Genomic DNA, 20335 nt, shown 5'->3' with positions numbered 1-20335 from the left:
ATGTAATTGATAGAAATAGAAAAACAAAGTACATGGAAAGAACACGAGCTTTAAGAAAAGGATACACGGATGTTAATACATCTCACATTATTCAATTAGAAAATATTATAGAACATTACATAGGAGAAATGAATGTATGTTGTAAACATTGCGGTGCAAAACATTTTAATTCGGAAAAAGTAGCTAATAAAGGTAATTCGTTTAATGATTGCTGTAGTCATGGATCTGTTGAGTTAAATCCTTTACCCCAACCTCCACATGAACTGTATGAATTGTTTATTGGAAATCATCCAAAATCAAAACATTTTTACAATCGTATTCGAGGATATAATAACATTTTTTCATTCGCATCTTTTAATGCAAATTTGTCAGACTTGAGCGCACAAAGACGTGGACCGTATTGTTTTAAAATTCAAGGACAAATTTATTATCAAATCAATACCGCATTATATCCCACACCAAATGAAATACCAAGTTATGGTCAACTTTTCATCATTGATAACAATGAAGCGACAGAGTGTCGATTACATCGAAACTCGAATCTCGATGAAGAAATTTTACGTTCAATAGATAATGTAATGCGTACGAATAACATTTTTGCAAAATCTTATCGAATGATACACGAAGAAATTCAAATGCAAATGACTGAAAATAACAGTATACCTGATTTACAATTAGGATTTTTAACAAAAAAAGGCATTGATCGTGGTCGGTACAATGTTCAAAAGGTAAATGAAGTTGCAGCTGTTTTTTCTACTACGGCAGATGGTGAAATTCCGGAAACTTACGTGACAATTTATAATAAATGTAACAAGACATTACAACAAGTCAGTACAATGGATCCAAATGTAGAACCATGGATTTACCCATTGTACTATCCGTACGGTAATCAAGGTTGGCATGGTAATTTACAACGCAGAGTTAGTAATAAACGAATAAGTAGAGCTGCATACATAAAATATCGAATAGCTATACGTAATAATTTTAATATTTTTGTCATGGGAAGACGATTATTTCAGCAGTGGCTTGTAGATAGTTATGTTAAAATTGAGAAGGACCGAATTAATTATTGTAAACAGAATCAAAAACAATTACGAGCTGAGACATATCAAGGATTAATTGATTATTTAGCAAACGCTGCCAATAATAGCGACGCTCACATTGGAAAAATGATTATACTTCCATCAACATTTGTAGGTTCACCTCGTAATATGTTGCAACATTATCAAGATGCGATGGCTATTGTTCGAAAGTATGGAAAACCAGATATCTTTATTACTATGACATGTAATCCAAATTGGCGCGAAATTAAAGAGAATTTACTTCCGGGTCAACAACCTGCAGATAGGCCAGATATATGTGCTCGTGTATTTAATATAAAGAAAGATTATTTGATTGACGTTATCGTTAGACAAAAATTTTTTGGTGAAGTTCTGGCATATGTTTACGTAATAGAATTTCAAAAACGTGGATTACCAGACATACATTTGTTGATTACATTAAAACACAACTGTAAAATATTAAATCCTGAAACAGTTGATAGATTTATCTCTGCGGAAATTCCTAATCCTAATGAAAATGAAAGTTTGCACAATATTGTTATGAAACATATGATTCATGGGCCATGTGGAGATTGGTGTCTGATAAATGATAAATGTTCGAAACACTTTCCAAAACCATTTCAACTTGAGACGACTATGGATGAAGATGGTTATCCGCAATATCGTCGAAGAAATAATGGATTGCTATATGAAAGACCTGGGCGGTATGTTGTTGATAATCGATACGTTGTTCCATTTAATCCAATGCTCTTACTTTTATTTAATAGCCATATTAATGTTGAAATAGTTACAAGTATACGATCTGTAAAATATTTGTATAAATATATTTATAAAGGTCATGACGCTGCATCCGTAATTATTGGAGAAAATATAGATAAAACAATAACTCATGACGAAATTCAAAATTTTATCGAAGCTCGTTATGTTGGGCCCGTGGAAGCATGTTGGCGTATTTTAAGCAAATCTTTGCAAGAAAAAAGTCACGCTATATTTCGTTTACCGGTTCATTTACCAAACGAACATAATGTAATAATCGATGAAAACATTAATAATGATGCGATAAGATCTGCCGTGGAACGAGTAACAATGTTGTTAGATTATTTTGAGTTAAATTCTCGAGATGAGGAAGCAAAACAATATTTATATAGTGATATTCCATCTTATTATGTATTTAAAAAAGTTACAATTAACGGCAGAATCATTAATCGCTGGGAGAAACGTCAAAGATACTTTAATTGTATTGGTCGTATGTATTCCGTCAGTCCTTCTCAGATAGAATTGTTTCATTTACGTATACTTTTATTACATGTTAGAGGAGCTACGAGTTTTCAAGAATTAAGAACAGTCAATAACGAAGTACATGAAACTTTCAGTGCCGCATGTTTAGCATTAGGACTCATAGAAGATGATGAAGAATGGTATCGTGCAATGAATGAAGCAAAAGTTTGGATGATGCCAAGACGACTTCGTAACTTGTTCGTACGAATTTTGATTCATTGTCAACCTGTTTATCCGAAAAAGTTATGGGACGAGTTTAAAAAAGATATGTCCGAAGATTATATAAGACGATTTGGACCTATAATGGGAATAAAGAAAGCTTACAATTATATTGACAATTTGCTTCAAATAGAAGGATCTAATATTACTAATTTTCCTGACATGGAACAAGAAACAGAGGAACAAGTAATAATAGACAATGAAGAACAGATTGAGGAGGATACATTGATAGGTATACGACAATATGAACAATTAAGTGTAGAACAAAAACAAATTGTTGATATTATTTTAGAAGCAACAATAAATAACAATAATACTTACAATAATACTTGTTTTTATATTGATGGTCCAGGTGGTACCGGTAAAACTTTTATTTATACAACATTGTATTATTTACTTAAAAGCAGAGGAAAAGTAGTAAGTACCATGGCATTTACTGGTATTGCTGCGACATTACTTCCAAATGGAAAAACAATACACAAAGTTTTTGGATTACCTGTACCTCTTTTCGCCGATTCTACATCGAACATTAAAGTTCAGTCTAAAGAAGCTGAAAATTTAAAACTTGTGAATGTTTTTGTTGTAGATGAAGCTCCTATGGCACCACGTTATGTATTAGAAATAATGGATCGAACATTACGCGATATAATGCAAAATGATTTATATTTCGGTGGTAAAATCGTTCTTCTTGGTGGAGATTTTAGACAATTATTACCTATAAAAGAAAGAGCTACGCGTTGTGAAATTATAAATTTATCGATAAAATTTAGTACTCTATGGAAACAATTTAAAATATTTTCATTGACACAAAATATGAGAATTTTACCTCAAGAAAAAGAATTTGCACAATTTTTATTAAATTTAGGTAACGGATCTTTAAATGATCACTCGGATAATATTCATATTCCAGAAAAATGTGTAGCAAACGTTAACTCTGATATGATAAAAGATATGTATGGAGACATTATAACACATAAACGATATAAAACTATGGCTAATCACGTTATATTATCTGCAAGAAATGTCGATGTTGATGAAATAAACGAAAAAGTAGTAAGTTTGTTGGATGAAACAACAGAGAGAGTTTATACAAGTGTAGATACTCCTGAAACAACTGGAGATAATGAAGATATACATGAAATAATTTTGACAGAATATCTTAACTCTTTAAACCCAACGTGTCTCCCACCGCATGAATTACGTTTGAGAAAATACACTGTTGTCATACTTATTAGAAATCTTAGTATTAATGAAGGTTTATGCAATGGTACCAGATTATTAGTTTTAGATTTAGATAATAACTTATTGCGTTGCGAAATTTTGACAGGTAACAAGACTGGAGAAATTATCTTTCTTAATCGTATCACTTTATATTGCGAAAATGTATATCCATTCACTTTCAAAAGAAGACAATTTCCGGTGAAATTAGCATTTGCTATGACTATAAATAAATCGCAAGGTCAGACCTTTGACAAAATTGCAATAGATCTTCGAAAAGATGTTTTTAATCATGGACAATTGTATGTTGCATTTTCGCGAGTTCGTTCTTGGGATTCGTTAAAAGTTTATTTAAATAATGATAATTTATCTAACGAAGTAAAAAATTATGTTTATAAAGAAATACTTGATTGATAAAACATAATGAAAAACAAATAAGTAATAATATATGACAAATTAATGCAAAAGAATGGTAGAGTAAATAAAAATCCAAATAATAATTATGAAATAAAATATAACTTTTAATAACCTTTATATATATATGTATATATAACTTTTCTAATTTCTTCTCAGATTAAATTTGAAGATAGTTTTTGTATCTAGGAATATATATTAAATAAGTCTTAACAAAATTTTAACTTTTGAATAAGTACTCTTAGTATGATAAAAAAATACCTTATGTCATATTTCATTATTAGTAAAAACATATAAACAAGGAGATGCTATTTCCGAAAAAAATAATACAAGGAAGAAAAAATATAAAAAATATAAAAAATATAAGTTTATAATAATAAATCGATTTTAACTTTGATTGAAATTGGTTCCGATTTGAATTAAAATTAACTTCAACTTTGTTTGAAATTAATTTTGATTTTTAAAATTGATTTTAATCTAAATGATTTTATTGAAATAGATTTTAAATTTGAATTATTAAATTAAAATTAACTTTTATTTAGATAAGTAAAAGTAAAATTAGTTTTGTTTAGATTGTTATTAAATTAAAAATAATTTTGATTTTAATTATTGAATTTAATTTAACTTTAATTTTGATTGTTAAATTAAAATTTAACTTATTATTAAATTGAACTCTGACTTATTATTGGATTGTTTGAATTAAAATTGAATTTGATTTAAATTAAGTTAATATTTTAACTTGTATTAAAATTAGTCTTAACTTGGATTAAAATTGATTGTAATTTATTAAATTGAAATTAGTTTTAACTGGGATTAAAATTACCCTAAGAACCACTTTGACTAAGCTCTGATTAATTTAATCGTTGATTAATTCATTGAAAATGATCAATCGCATTTAAGCAGATTGGCAAATGCGATTAATCATTTCCAATAGACTAATCAATGATTAAGTTAATCAGAGCTTGGTCGAAGTGGCCCTAAGAGCATAATTAACGAAAAGTCAACAAAAAGTCGACGGAAAGTTGACTTTCATAAGTCAACTAAAAGTCGACTTTTCGTCATAACAAAGTTGACTTTTGTCTTTAAAAAAGTTGACTTCTCTGCCGAGTTAGTTTCGGTACAAATTAACTTCAAGTCGACTTAAAGACAACTTTTTGCTCTTAAGGTAATTCTGACTAGAATTGAAATTAACTTTGATTTTTTGATTAAAATTAGTTTTGACTTTGATTGAAATTGGCTCTAATTTAAATTGAAATTTACTTGGATTTTATTTTAACCTGAATTGAAATTAATTTTGTCTAAAATTGATTTTAACTTTAATTGAAATTGGCTTTCATTTAAATTAAAATTAATTTTGACTTGGATTGAAGCTAATCTTAATCTGAATTAAAATCAGCTTTGACTTGAATTATTCTTTGTTTAATTTAGGTTGAAATTAACTTTAACTTGGGTAAAAGTTAACTTTCATTAAGATTATTAGATGAAAATTTAATTTAACTTGGATTAATTAATTAAATTAAAAATAGCATTAATTTGGATTAATAAATTAAAATTGATTTTAATTTAGATTGTTTATAGATCAATGTTAACTTTAACTTAGATTATTAATTATTGTATTAAAATTTTTAATTTGAATTAATTTAATTGACATTAACTTCAACTTAAATTATTAAATTAAAATTAATTGTAATTTAAATTAATTTAATTAATATTGATTTTAATTTAAATTATATTGAAATTAGTTTTAATCTAAATTATTGAAGTAATAATAATCTTGATTTGATAGAAATTGATTTTGACTTAGATTATTAAATTAAAATTGGTTTTGACTTGAATTATTGAATTAATATTAACTTTAACTTACTTAGATCATTAGATTAAAATTATCTTTGACTTATATTTTTACATTAAAATTTGTTTTAATTTGAATTATTAAATGCAAATTAATTATTTAAATTATTGAATTGACCAATGGACACGATAAATTTTCGTAGAAGTATCAATACTCTTCTAAAAGGATAGCGATTAATACATATTAACCAGGGAAAATTAATCCGCATAATTCTTTGGGTTTAATAAACCCACGAACTCAAATTCACTATTGTAAACACTCACACACAGTGACATATTACACACATACATAAATACACAATCAGGGATTGGGGATTGGGAATTGAAGATTGAATGATTAGGAAAGAGCATTGTTTCAAACATTTCTTTTTTTCTTGATCACATATCTTGTAATCACGATTTTACATCTATTATAAAAATGTCGGTGTACCTTGGTGTCTGGAAGTGATAAACAGCATATCTACAGAGAGAACGTGTTTCACTATTGTGTACAGGTAAATATTATATCGAGCGAAATACGTGTAGTAAAATATATTATTATACATGTATTTCAGTAATTAAAATTTAATTTTATATTTCGATTTCAGAATATATTATACGCTTATAGAGACATAAATAATAAGCCTGACATAAAACTGGATGAAATTTTATGCGAGGCGCATAAGAAAGAAATCGACACGATTCTATTATGAGATTCTATTATGGGGGATTGGGGATTGAGGATTGGATAATTAAGGAAGAGCATTATTTTGAACATCTCTTCTTTTCTTGATTACATCTTGTAATCAAGATTTTACATCCGTTATAAAAATGTCGATGTACTTTGATGTCTGGAAATGATAAATTTACACATTTATAGAGAGAATTAACGTGTCTCATATTGTATACAGGTAAATCTTATATCACATGAAATACTTGTAGTGAAATGTGTTATTATAACCATATTTCAGTAATTAAAAATTTATTTTACATTTTGGTTTCAGAATATATTGTACACTTACAAAGAGAAGAAGAATAAGCCTGACATAAAACCAGATGAGACTTTATGCGAGGTGCATGAAAAAGAAATTTATTACGATTCTGTCATGAAATTGACTTGCTTTGGTGCTTAGAAATTATAAACAGCATGTTTACAAAGAAAGTCAACGTATCTTACTATTGTGTACAGGTAAATATTATATCGAGCGAAATACATGTAGCAAAATACGTTATTATACACATATTTCAATAATTAAAAATTTATTTTATATTTTGATTTCAGAATATATTGTACATTTACAAAAATAAGAATAATAAGCTTAATTCAAAACCAGATGAAAATTTATGCGAGGCGCATAAGAAAGAAATTGACACGATTCTATTATGTTTATTGAATTAGCTTGTTTTGGTATCTGAAAATAATGAATAACACATCTATAGAGACAGTTAACGTATTTCACTATTGTGTACAGGTAAATATTATATCGAGCGAAATACATATAGCGAAATACGTTATCATAATTGTATTTCAGTAATCAAGAATTTATTTTGCATTTCAGTTTTAGAATATATTATACACTTACAGAGACAAGAATAACAAGCCTGATTTAAAACCAAATAAGACTTTATGCGAGGTACATAAGAAAAAAATTGACCCGATTATGTCATGTTTGTTAAATCAGCTTGCCTTGGTATTTGAAAATGTTGAACAACACAGAAAGAGTCAACGTGTCTCATTGTATACAGGTAAATATTATATCAAGCAAAATACGTGTATAGCGAAATACGTTATTATATGTGTATTTCAATAATTAAAATTTTATTTTACATTTCGGTTTTAGAATATATTACACATTTATAGAAACATGAATAATAAGTCTGTTTTAAAATCGGATAAAGCTTTATGCGAGGCGTATAAGAAAAAAATTAACATAATCCTATCGCTTGTTAAATCGACTTATCTTGGTATCTGAAAATGATGAACAGCACATTTATAGAGAGAGTTATCACATTTCACTATTGTGTACAGGTAAATATTGACGTTTACACGGCTGCTTATATTAGGTATATAAAAAAGTTCTGAGCTTTTTTTCATAAAATTTAATTTTTATTTGAAAACTTACAGAAAGAGTTCAATCATCGAAATATTTTCCGTTATTATCGATGATTTTCTACCATCTTTCGGACAGCTTATAAATTCTCTGGTAATAAAAGCTCACCGGCTTCGAGGCGATAAAGTTATCGATGCATTTTCGGACCTCTTCAACTGCTGCAAAGTGTATATTGGCCAAGTGATGCTGCAAGGACCGGAATAGGTGGTAGTCGGAAGAGGCCATATCTGGGCTATACTGTCACTTACGAGAGAAGTTCCCAGCTCAACGCAAAGATATAATCTTGTGTTTTCGCAGTATGTGGTCGGGCATTGTCATGAAGCAAAATTACTTTACGGCGTCACTCCTTGAACAGTAAATGGCTTCTTTTCCTCCAATGCATCACTCAAATTGGTCAATTGTTGTTAGTAGCGATCCGCCATGATTATTTTATTCGGCTTTAACAATTTTAATCGAGTAATGCTTGCAGTTCGTCCGTTTCAAATTAGAAAGGGCGTCCAGTACGCGGATGGTTTCCAAGATTAAAATTTTCTTCGCGAAATCGTTGATACCATCTTTTATACGTAGAATGTGTTACAGCATTCTCACCATATACAGCACAAATTTTTTCAGTGGCTTTAGCAGCATTTTTCTTCAAATGAAACGCAAAATGATGGATGGAAAATCGAATATGCTTTTTTGTTATTGCCATTGTAAACATCACCGATTTTTGAGATTATGTACATCAAATGCCAAACTACGTGGCATTTTGAAAAACTATATGTCAACACTTTCAAACCATAAAAAAGCGGAAGAATAACTAAAATTTTAAATAGTTTTAATTTCATGAAATCTAAAGCCCAGAACTTTTTTATACACCTAATATTCCAGTTTAATATAACTATTGTATATTATCTGATCCAAAATTTTTCTTTTTTTTATCATAACAATTTTTTAAACATGAACTTATTTTAATATTCTAAACATTTAAATTAATTTTTGATTTATATACTAAAAAAGTAGTAGTTTAAGTATCAAAAAAGCTCATATCTAAATTATCAAAAAAAGAAAAATTTTTGAATCGAATAATATACGGCAGTTATTAAATCGGATTATATATTGCTATGTAAACGTAATCATTATATCGAGCGAAATACATATAGCGAAATAAGTTATCGTACACGTATTTCAGTATAAATTAATTTATTTTATATTTTAGTTTTAGAATATATGAGCACTTAGCGACATGAATAATAAGATAAATAGTGCAACGTGTAGAACGATAATAAACAACTCTACTAAAAACACAATAATAGAACTTATATTATGCAAAATATTCATTACATAATTGCATTAGACTGGGCTGAATGATTTCATGATTTGGAAAGATTAATGGAGATAGTCAATGAAATAGAGAAATATAAATATAAATTTTCAATAGATATCATATTTTCCACACAACTGAAACCAGTATGTTTAATAAATATATATATATATATATATATATATATATATATAAATCTATACTATAATGTTGTTATAAGAAAAAAAATTTATTAACGCCATTAATGAATTTATTAAAGTTAAATTACTTTTACGCAAATTTTACGCTCGTGTAGCGTAGCGTTAATGTGTATTATAATTTTTACTTGCATTAATTATAAGAAATTAATGTAGTAAAGTTATTTTTAATCAAATACGTTTTTATTTATTCATTCACATATCAATGGCTATAATATTTTAATTATAAATTTTTTTATTTTATAAACATTAATCACGCTAGATTGTGATTATATTTTATGTCGCAAAATATATACTTACAGGATGTAAAACTAAAAGGTGTTACATACTATTATTTCTAAAACTAACATTAAGTAAAATATGAAATTTTTGTTTCCTTAGAAATAGAATAATAGTTTGTAACATCTTTAATTTTACCCTGTATATACTATTTATAAGATATATTATTTATAAGATATATAACACTATAAAAGGCATAACATATATCAATACGAAATGAAAATATTTAATTAAAATAAATTTTTGTAAAAAAACAGCGCTGCTTAACCTTAAAAATTAATAAAATACTAAAATTTTGTTTTTTTGAATAAAAAAAATAATAAACATACTTTAGGGAAGAATGCAACAGGAGTAAAAAAGTAGCATCAAGTCTTTTTACAAGAAAATTTTATTTATTTTAATTAAATATTTTTATTTTATACTTTTTTAATTCTTTATAATTAAAATGATTCTTTGTAATATTATAATTTTGTATTGTTACCTCTTTAATTCTTTATAATTAACCCTTTGTAACTCATGTTATCAAAAATAAAAAAACACATTAAACATTAAACATTAAACATTAAACATTAAATTCATGATTTAGAATTTTGATAAACACTTTGCCGGTTTATAACAGTATTGTTACCAGGAGTTACAAAGGATTAAAATGATTTTTTGTAATATTATAATTTTGTTAAAGCTATTACTACATGGGTTGGAATAATTGTTATACATTTATTTTTAAGAAATAAAATTTAAGTGGTATTATTTCTTTATATTCTCATTCAAAGGTCTTTCTATATATATATATATATATATATATATATATATATATATATATAGTATATATATATAGTATATATATATATGTATAGAATATATATATATATATATATATATATATATATATATATATAGGGGAGACCGAGGCTAAACCGCCAACGGGGTTAAACCGCCAAATTAAATATCTCGGAACCAGTATATTGTGCGAACTCGCTATTAACATTGTAAACACTGCTTATGGTACCCATGTGACCAACGGAGTTTCGGCAGGTTACCTGCCGTGTTATGATTTTTACAAGGACAAACGTATTTTCGTGGTGAAAAGTGAAATTTTCTGCGCGTGGAAATTTTGTAATATTTATAATAATATTTGCTCTCCAAATCTCGAGGTACGTGATTATAAATGCATATACTGATTATAAAGAGTAATGCATGCTGAACACGAATCCAGTGTAGATGTCTAATATTTCATGGGCGATCAAACCTGAAACTGATTTACCCCGAGGGGGTGGCGGTTCAACCCTGGCATTTTTGAGATTTCAATTTTTCCACCGTTGTCGTTTTTGCTCTATACCGGTTAAACAAAGCAACATAGATAAAAATTTCCTATATAAATTTTGTAGCTAAAGGTTTACTCTTTACAGTGGTATACCACATTTAACTAAAATTATTTATTTTGTTGTTAAAAATCGGCACCAAAAAAAAAATGGCGGTTTAGCCCCGGTCTCCCCTACATATATATGTACATATGAAAAATTAAAGCTACTATTATTTGGTATATACTACTTAGACTTTAATTTTTTTTAAATAAAGATATTACCACTTCGGTTTCTTCAAGGTTATATGTAACACTTGAGTTTTATTTATTTAAAATTAATAATATTATCACTTAATTTTTTGGATGTAATAATACACTACGCGTGTACTTGCTGTTTTTTTACCTTTTTAAAAAAGGTAATTTTATACTGATTATAACTTATTAACATTTGTGAGATTGTTAGGTAATATATATTACAACATTATCAAGATACTATGACTATTGTTTAAAAATATAAAAAACCAGATATCTTTCTTACTTTAAATTATAATTCAAATTAGCACGAAATTATAGAGAAAATTTACTTCTAAATCGACAACTTGTAGATAGACCTGATATACGTGCTCAAGTATATTTAATAGAAAAAATTATATTTAATGCCTATTATTAGACAACAATTTTTTGATGAAATTCTTGTATACATTTATGTATGTGACAGAATTTAAAAAACGTGAATTACTGTATATACATTTATGGATTAAATTAAAATAAAACTGTTAATAAATCCCCAAACAGTTGATAAATTTATTTCTACAGAAATTCCTAATTTTAATAAAAATAAAAATTTACATAATATTTAAAAATAATAATGTAATGAAACATGTGATTCATGAGCTATGTGGAGATTGGTTTCTTATAAATGATAAATGTTCCTTTCCAAAATTTTTTTGACTTGAGAGTATGAATGAAGATAATTATCCACAATACCATACTATTAAAGAAATAATTAATTGATGTATGAAAGAACTGGACAATATATTATTGATAATTGATACATTATTTCACACATTTTATACATTATTTATACATTATTTAAATATGGGAGAAATAGAAACCTGAAGTAAGCAGAGAGGAAAGAGGAATGGGAAATTAGATATTAGTACGGTAGAGAAGAAAAGGGAACGAATTAATAACGGAGAGAAAAAAATGGTATAGTGGAATAAAGAATGTGAAGAGTAAGGTGGAAAAAAGAAAGATGGAAACGAAGGACGAATATGTAATAGATTATTATCTTTTGATAAATAAAGGAAAAAATAAGAAAAATTAGTAACAAAGAACGAGTATGTGATAGATTTATCTTTCAGTAAATAAAATAAAAAATAAAGAAAATTAGAGGTGGTGGTGGAAATATTGAAAAAATAAGAGAAGAGATAATTAGTGAAGAAAAAGGAAGAATGGGAGAAGTAAAAGCAAAGGGGATAACGAATGTGAAGTGTAAGGAAAAAAAAAGAAAAATGAAAGCCAAGGAAGCGAAGTGTAATAAGTCTTATGCGAGAAGTAAAAAAAAAGAAGAAAACAAAATATGGGAAAGACAGATATGTGAAGTGAGCGGAGAGAAAAAAAGAAACGAGAGATGGCGAATGAACATTAGTACAATGGATGAGAAGGGGAATACATTTTAACGGAGAAACATGGTGATGTAGGACGAGTATTTTAAGGTGAATGGAACGGAAAAAGTTTGGACGTGAAAGCGCGCGCGTAGCGCGCGTGTGTGCTAGTCTATAATAAAAAAAGTCATGGAGACGCGAGAAGTTGTTGTTTGGAGTCGAATATCTCGCACGTAGTGTTGCCGCTTTTCCGCGTGCGTGATTGGCTGGCGCGCGGTCGAGATTGACGGCGCGATCGAGATTGCGGCGAGTTTGGCGAGTTTCGCGTGTGTAAATCGTGCGATGTGACGTGTGTGGCGTGTGTTCGCGTGGTTTTGCGAGGTTAGTAGGATTTTTTATTATATAATAAATATAATTCACTATTATATATAAATATTTATTGATAAAATATTGGTAAATAAATATATATAAATTATATTATACATTAATATCTTTTAACGCAATGACGTGTGCTCGCGTGGTGTCTCGCGAGGTTAGAATTTTATATAAATATACATGATATTATTAGTAAATAAATAAATATATATAAATTATATTTTACATATTAATAGGTGCTTTACATTTTTACATCAAAACTCAGATAAGTTCTCACTTGTGACGTCGTTCTAGCCTTTTTGGCAATTAATGAATAATAAAGACAGAATGACATCACAAGTGAGAATTATCTGAGTTTTGATGTAAATGGAAAGTAACTATTATCTTTTAACGTCATCTATAATGTTTCAATATTTATTGCTTGTTCGTACAAATCTAATCTAAGGTATACGTTACAGTAATTATAGATTTTTGATACAGACAGTAAATTATATTTATCTTTGTAATCATATATTTTATATATATAAGCAGATGTAATAATTACTGTTTTTGCATTATGTAAAATTTGCCTTATTTTAGATATACCGATGAATTTAATGTTCGAGAAGATCTGATGGGATTAGCTATTAGTGCTCATGGTGCAAATATTCAACAAGCGTGAAAAGTTGATGACATTACAAATATAGTTGGAAGAAAATTCATGCATATTTAAGATATATAGAGAGGTAATAATAAAAATTATTATCGCTTGTATTATTTCGAAATTGTTTTATAAAAGTTTATTAAGATTACGTAGAGATATTTTGGACAGCAGTGAAGATTGCGTTCGGGGCTTTACTGTCAAGAGGTGGTTATCAGAGAAGTAATTTAGGATATATGAGTGGCAGACAAAGTCATCTTCCAACCTAGCGTAGAGATCGCAGAGATGAATATCGTCGTACTACCGATGACGAAGACACTGTTTTAGACAGCCAAGATGTTTCAAGCATTGATAAAGGTAATAATAATAATACTTATTGATCACGCGCGTGTGTGTGTGCGTGCGTGCGCGTGTACACGTGCGCGTGTACACGTGTGCGTGTGTACGCGTGTGAAAGACGTGCTTGATCGGTAGGCTGACGCGCATATTTGTATATGTATATGAATACATTTAGAGTTAATCTATATACATTTGTTTAGGCAGTAATGCCGGCCCGTGCGACCAATCGACCATGAATAGCAAGGAAGGAACACCCGCGAACGACGTATCCATATCTAACAACAGTTCTCAGGGACCTAAAGGCCAAAGAGAACATCGGTCTCGTCCTCCTCATATGCAGCAGAGCAATAAGCCTAAAGAAACTCTGATTAATGGTACCAGTGATTAAGCAATTACGTTGCGTCGTCACCAATTGCCAATCGCTACTAACGTTGCTACGTTACACCTGATGAGAATTATTAACTCCCAGCACGTAACATGACGCATACCGACGCAAGGATTACACGATTATAGAACGCGTCATGATTAGTCTACACTCGTTGTTAAGACTGTTTGTTACCGACATAAGAATACGACAGTTATTTAAGAAATCGTCATTCTCCTTAAACACATTAAGGACACATAATATTAATATCCATGCATGGTTTAGTTTAATGATGGTAATTACACTGTCATGTTTGATATACGGATATATTTATTGGGAGATAGAGGAGTAGCATTTGGTAAGAAGGATTTCCTGTTTGTGAAACTGTGCCTCATTTTTATACTAAGCTCTCCTAACTTATGTGGATGTATCGTATGGTACACCTTGGTCACTTGTTAACGTTTAACGATCCAATATTAGGTTGGATAACGCGCGGTTTGTACGTCAATTATCGCTCTGGATAGATTTTCATCTAGATATGTCGCTCAGTACTTACACAATATATACAATTTGGTATTCGTAGTGTGATGTTCTGGTATCGAGTTTATTTAATTTAGCTTGATAGTGTCTTAATCCGATGGGCAAATTATTCAACATACTTTTCACGAATGTTCCGTATTGAGGTAAAATATGTATTGTTGCTTTGATACTTTATCACTTTATTACTCGACCCAATAATCTCGTCGATTACTTTGATACGCGCTATCGGAGGTGATTATGAAAACCGAAAAATGAATGTGACATAACTAAGATGTAACTCGATGCGGTACAAGGAAAATGGATTTCTGTTATTATTTAATCGTAACAATGGTAGGCGGCAGCTTCAAGAAATTCTGGTTCAAAGGTGTTCCCAATGATGTTCCTTTCTATTTACTTGAGAAAATTGAGTTTTTGATTTACGATTATTAGTAGAGTTATTTAACAACACTAGATTTTTACGTTTCAAAGCTGTGTTGATTAATAACATTATGATGATGACGAAAATGACTTGTTTGAATTTAACACGGTCAGATGTGCACAAGGAATCGATTTTTATTTCTGAATACACTTTTCACGTAATTAAGCGTCTTTTCTTTCTTTTTTTCTCTTTTTTTTCCTTTTCTTTTAATTATTATATATATATTTTTTTACTTTTACTACAGTCTAAGCATACACTATATCAAACTTTAGAATTCGATATCGAGTTTTTTTCTGCATTGTTTCGTATGATTTAAAAAGAAAGTAAACGTATACTTAGTAATACTAATGTATGATGTACCAGAGAGAAGAATGATACATGTTTTATGATATCTAGCTAAAGTACAGACTTAGCGCATACCTTTATTACTATAATAATACTTAGTGGAAATGTGGATGTCTGAACAAATAAACTAGCTTTACTATACTAAGCTATAAAATAGATATGATCAATTGTTTTAAATTGATTATCAACATTTATTAAAATCAGTTATCAATTTAAAACAGTTGTTTCTTCTTCCGGATATGATAATAACTAATAGGACGTATCTCATGAATTTTGCAAAAACACATGGCGGTTGATGCAATATATCGACACCTAACAAAATAGCTGTCATTTTATCTGAATATTCTTATGGTAGCCAAAAAACTGAGATATTCTCTAACTTGCTTGTTTCCGATATATTTGTATTGATTGTAATTTGATCAAAATTTAAAATAAATCATTTCTGTACGTAAACTGGCAATTAGTACAATAAACCTTGAATTTCCTTTAATATAAACGATGCGATATATGAATACGATTATGAGCTTATTTTGATCAAACTTAAGGCCATTGCACGTAACAAAGATTCAGCCATAATCGTAAGGTCGTAAAAAAATAAACCAATCATAATCGATTATCTCCTTGCGTTTGAAGAATAATCGAGTGTGATTGGTCTATTTTCTTATGGCCTTACAATTATGACTAATGGCTTCTGCCCACAGGACGCGGAAACGCTTGCTGCGCAGCAAGGAGCGACGCGGTAACCAAGCAACGTGTCACTTTTCTGTAAGAACCAAAAGTTTATTAGCTACCGTGTCGCTTCTTGCCGCGCGGCAAGCGTTTCCGTGTTCTGTGGGCAGAAGCCATAAAAGTCTATCCAGACAAACTTGCATAGGTGCATAACCATATGCATAAAGAAACGGATTGGTCTATTTCCTTATGCACATGCATACGGACCAATCAATTCTCTTATGCTTATGTTTATGCGCTATGCAAGTTTGTCTGGATTGACCTTTAAACTTTGTTATGTGCAACAGCCTTTAAGGGCCCGGACACACAGTTTTTCGTAACAGTAACAGAAAGTTTCGACCAATCGCGTTGCTTGAATCGGGAACGTATGTACGACCGTATGTTCCCGAATCGAACAAAGCGATTGGTCGAAACTTACTGTTACTGTTACGAAAAAGTGTGTGTCCGGGGCTTAAAGACCTTCAAGTGGGAAGCACACACTTCTGCACAACGCATAATGCGTAAGCATAAGAAAATTGATTGGTCCATACACATGTGCATAAGGAAATAGACCAATCAATTTTCTTATGCTTACGCATTATGCGTTGTGCAGAAGTGTGTGCTCCCCGCTTCACACATAAAATCCCATAAAGACATAAAAGGTAATAAGCATAAGAAAATCGATTAATTTTAATCTAATATTTTCTTTTACTGGGATTACGGACAGCACAATACTTGATTAGGATTGGTCGATTTTCTTACACTTACATTTTACGTCTTTTCGGGATTTTATGTGTATAGGAAGTTTTAATAAAGATTTTTTAAGACTCCCTTTTTTGCACTTTTTCAGCCAGTAAGCTAGGTGGACCTACACAATATTTATTAAGTTTTAGACAAATCGGTGAGGAAGCCACTTTTCTTCATAATTACCCGAAGATTTATTTAAATTATAAAATAGCGACTTTTCTCAAATAAAAATTACAAGAAAATGTTATCCTTAAATGATATCCAATTACAACAAGTAAGGAATTACACAGACTAAAACCAAAGGAGAGTATACGAGACAATGCAATAAAATTTTATATGTAACAAAAACAGATGGAGTTATCCTGTATGGTTAAAATATTGCAAAAATATTGGAGATACTGATTGAAAAAGTGCAGAAAGAAGTAGAAAGATATATAATATTTGAAAGAGATTACATATTATTTTTTAATCATGTTAAATGAATAAAGCACTAAAAAGTATAAATAAAAAATTTTTTTTAATAAAACCGACTTCAAAAAAGCTCTAAAAAGTAAGAAAAAATGTAAAGCTTTTTTATTTTTAAAATTTTTTCTTATTTTTTACAGTTTTTTGAAGTCGGTTCTATCTTTTTTTAAATTTTTGAGCAATTTTAAAAATTTTAATTGTTTCTTCTATTTTTTAAAATAGATTTATATATCAATTTCTATGTGACATAACAGTCACGTGTAAAATTTAATTTCATGATAAAAAATTAAATATAATTTATTTTTAACCGACTTCAAAAAGGAGGTTCTCAATTCGGCGAGTATGATGTATGTAGATATGTCCACGATTTTTTCTGAAACTACTGGACGGATGCGGTTTTCACTATAGAGCAATCCTTGCTCCGGAAAGTTTTAGTACATAAAATATCGCGTTAGAACATCAGGGTACGGAGCAGTAAGGAAATATGCTACTTAATAATTACAAGCAAATAATAAATTATTATTTTTGATTCGTATCAATTGAATAACGCACTAAAGAAGTATAAATTTAAAATAAAAAATTTTTTTAATAAAACCGATTTTTCAAAAAAACTCTAAAAAGAATAAAAAAATTAAAAAATAAAGAAGATTTAAAAGGTATGAAATAATACTTTTAAGAATTTCTTTCAATGTTTTAAAGTCGGCGCCAAATTAATAATATTCTTAAGTTTTTTTTTTTCAATTTTTTGAAGTCGGCGCCAAATTAATAATTACTAAATCAATTTGACGTCGACTTCAAAAAATTGAAAAGAATACTTATAGCGTTTTTCTTTGGCAGAACTGGAGCGTACTTGTAAGTGCGCACTAATTCTGCCAATGAAAAACGCTATTAAAATTATCATTAATTTGGCGCCGACTTCAAAAAAATTGAAAGAAATTCTTAAAAGTATTATTTCATACTTTTGAAAGCTTCTTTATTTGTTAATTTTTTTCATTTTTTATTCTTTTTAGAGCTTTTTTTAAAGTCCGTCCTATTTAAAAAAAATTTACGTTGAGTCATTGCGTGACAAGAAAAAGCAAATTTTTTTTCTTTAAATTTTTAAACAATAATTGATATAACTGATGCTATAAAATCATGATCACATCAACGATGAAGATAGCTACAGCGTGTTTTATGTAATATATGATTCTTTTATTCTTTATGATTAAGATATCATAAAGTTAAAAAAAATAGAAGGAAGAAAAAATAAAAAAAAGGAAAGAGGAGAGCCAAGAGGCAGAAAAAAGGAGAGAGAGGAAGAGGAAGAGGGGGAAAGAGAGAGAGAGAGGGGGGGGATAGCAAGAAAGAGAGGGAGGAAGAAAGGGAGGGAGGGTAGAGGGGGAGAGGGAGAGAGAAGGGAGAGAGGGAGAGCGAGAGAGAGAGAGAGAGAGAATTAGTGAGAATAAGAAAAAAATGGCTGCAAAATGCGAAAAGAGACAGAATTAGGACGACAGGATATGAATTTAAGAGAATAGATGAGAATAAAATTGAATAATAGGACATGAACAAAATCAGAGAGAATCAGAGAAGATAAAAAAGAATGGGAGAAATAAAGAGAAGACAATGAGCGAAAATAAAGCATTATGAGTGAGAACAAATAAGAATAAAAAGAATGAGAGAAGGTAAAGCAGTAAAATGCAATAAAATTAGAAAAATGATGCAGAATAGATGAGAAAGAAGGAAACTATACAAAGACAGTGGAAGGAGACTACATAAAGATAGTGATGGAAAGAACGTAATTGAGAGTGAATCAAACAAATTAAATAAAACAAAATGAGATAAATGAGAGAGAATGAGTAAGAATGAAAAGATTGAAAAAGTACAAGGGAGTCTGAAAAATAAAATAATATGTGATTAATTAATAAGAGAGGGAGAGGGACTTTTGGTGTAGGAGGCGGTGGAAGCGGGTGGTTAGCAAGCGCGATAGAGAGCGAAAAATAAAGCATAGAGTGAGATTAGGAGTAGTAGCAGAGAGGAGAGTAGTGGTGGAGGGAAGGGAGAGGTGGCGAAGGCGGTGGAAGTGGTGGCGAGAAGCAAGGAAGGGTAGAAGAGGAGATGTTAGTTAGTAACGGTGTGTGGTCAGAAAGAGGTTAGGGACACCTTAGAGAAAAAGTGAAGTTTGGCAGGCGGTTGAGAGGTGGTGACATCGCGGGTGAAGAGTAAGAAAGGCTGAGAGAACAGGTAGTGACATCTCGGAGAGAGAAGGGAAGGAGTAGGGCGGCGGTAGATTTGAAGCGAGATAGCGAGAAAAGGAGACGATAGAATAAAGAAGGTGAGAGGAAGGCAGGGGATAAAAAGGAGAGTAGAGGGGATGAAAAGGAAATTGAGGGAAAGGATAAGCGGATATGGATAATTATTTTAAAGAAAAGGAGAGGAAGGGGGAAGAGGAGAAAAGGAAAAGGCGTTTAAAAGGAGTAGGAAAATGGTGAGATCGCCAGAGGGTAAAGAACAGATGATAAGGATAATGAGTAAAATGATGGAGGAAATACGGAAATTAAAGAAAGAACAGAAAGAGAGGGTAGAAGGTAGAAAGCA

At 29.7% G+C, this 20335-nt stretch overlaps 1 protein-coding gene and 2 long non-coding RNA genes across 9 annotated transcripts; all 3 read left to right on the top strand.

Moving 5' to 3' along the window:
• The first annotated feature begins 128 nt into the window (after positions 1-128).
• Positions 129-3480, top strand: LOC139785097 (uncharacterized). The gene is made up of 6 exons (XM_071724251.1): positions 129-192; positions 373-903; positions 1198-1765; positions 2375-2790; positions 2911-3170; positions 3469-3480. The coding sequence occupies exons 1-6, from the start codon at positions 129-131 to the stop codon at positions 3478-3480; spliced, it is 1851 nt and encodes a 616-aa protein (XP_071580352.1).
• Positions 3481-6108: 2628 nt separating this feature from the next.
• On the top strand, positions 6109-9148 carry LOC139785099 (uncharacterized). Its single transcript, XR_011721806.1, has 6 exons — positions 6109-6931; positions 7025-7209; positions 7303-7492; positions 7606-7766; positions 7862-8049; positions 8146-9148. It is a non-coding gene; the product is annotated as an uncharacterized lncRNA (long non-coding RNA).
• Positions 9149-12118: 2970 nt separating this feature from the next.
• Positions 12119-15999, top strand: LOC139785094 (uncharacterized). Of its 7 annotated transcripts, none has more exons than XR_011721803.1 (4): positions 12119-13201; positions 13775-13920; positions 13974-14192; positions 14375-15999. It is a non-coding gene; the product is annotated as an uncharacterized lncRNA (long non-coding RNA). The 7 variants fall into 7 exon arrangements; XR_011721801.1 differs by having other exon boundaries at positions 12132-13201; positions 13992-14192; XR_011721804.1 differs by having other exon boundaries at positions 12135-13201; positions 14010-14192.
• Positions 16000-20335: the final 4336 nt, after the last annotated feature.

The sequence above is a fragment of the Temnothorax nylanderi genome, unplaced genomic scaffold (genome assembly GCF_030848795.1).
Source record: "Temnothorax nylanderi isolate EJ_2023f unplaced genomic scaffold, tnyl_v1.0 TNYL_tig0737_pilon, whole genome shotgun sequence".
NCBI classification, from domain to species: domain Eukaryota; kingdom Metazoa; phylum Arthropoda; class Insecta; order Hymenoptera; family Formicidae; genus Temnothorax; species Temnothorax nylanderi.
This window is presented reverse-complemented; position numbering and strand designations above follow the sequence as displayed.

Bases quoted from the DNA above. Each gene is read 5' to 3' on its own strand.
- LOC139785097 (XM_071724251.1), top strand. From the start codon at position 129: ATGAATGTATGTTGTAAACATTGCGGTGCAAAACATTTTAATTCGGAA. The intron at 904-1,197 runs GTAATTTACAAC...CAACATTTGTAG, and splicing joins CGGTAATCAAGGTTGGCATG to GTTCACCTCGTAATATGTTG. The intron at 1,766-2,374 runs GTATGTTGTTGA...ATTACATGTTAG, and splicing joins CTATATGAAAGACCTGGGCG to AGGAGCTACGAGTTTTCAAG.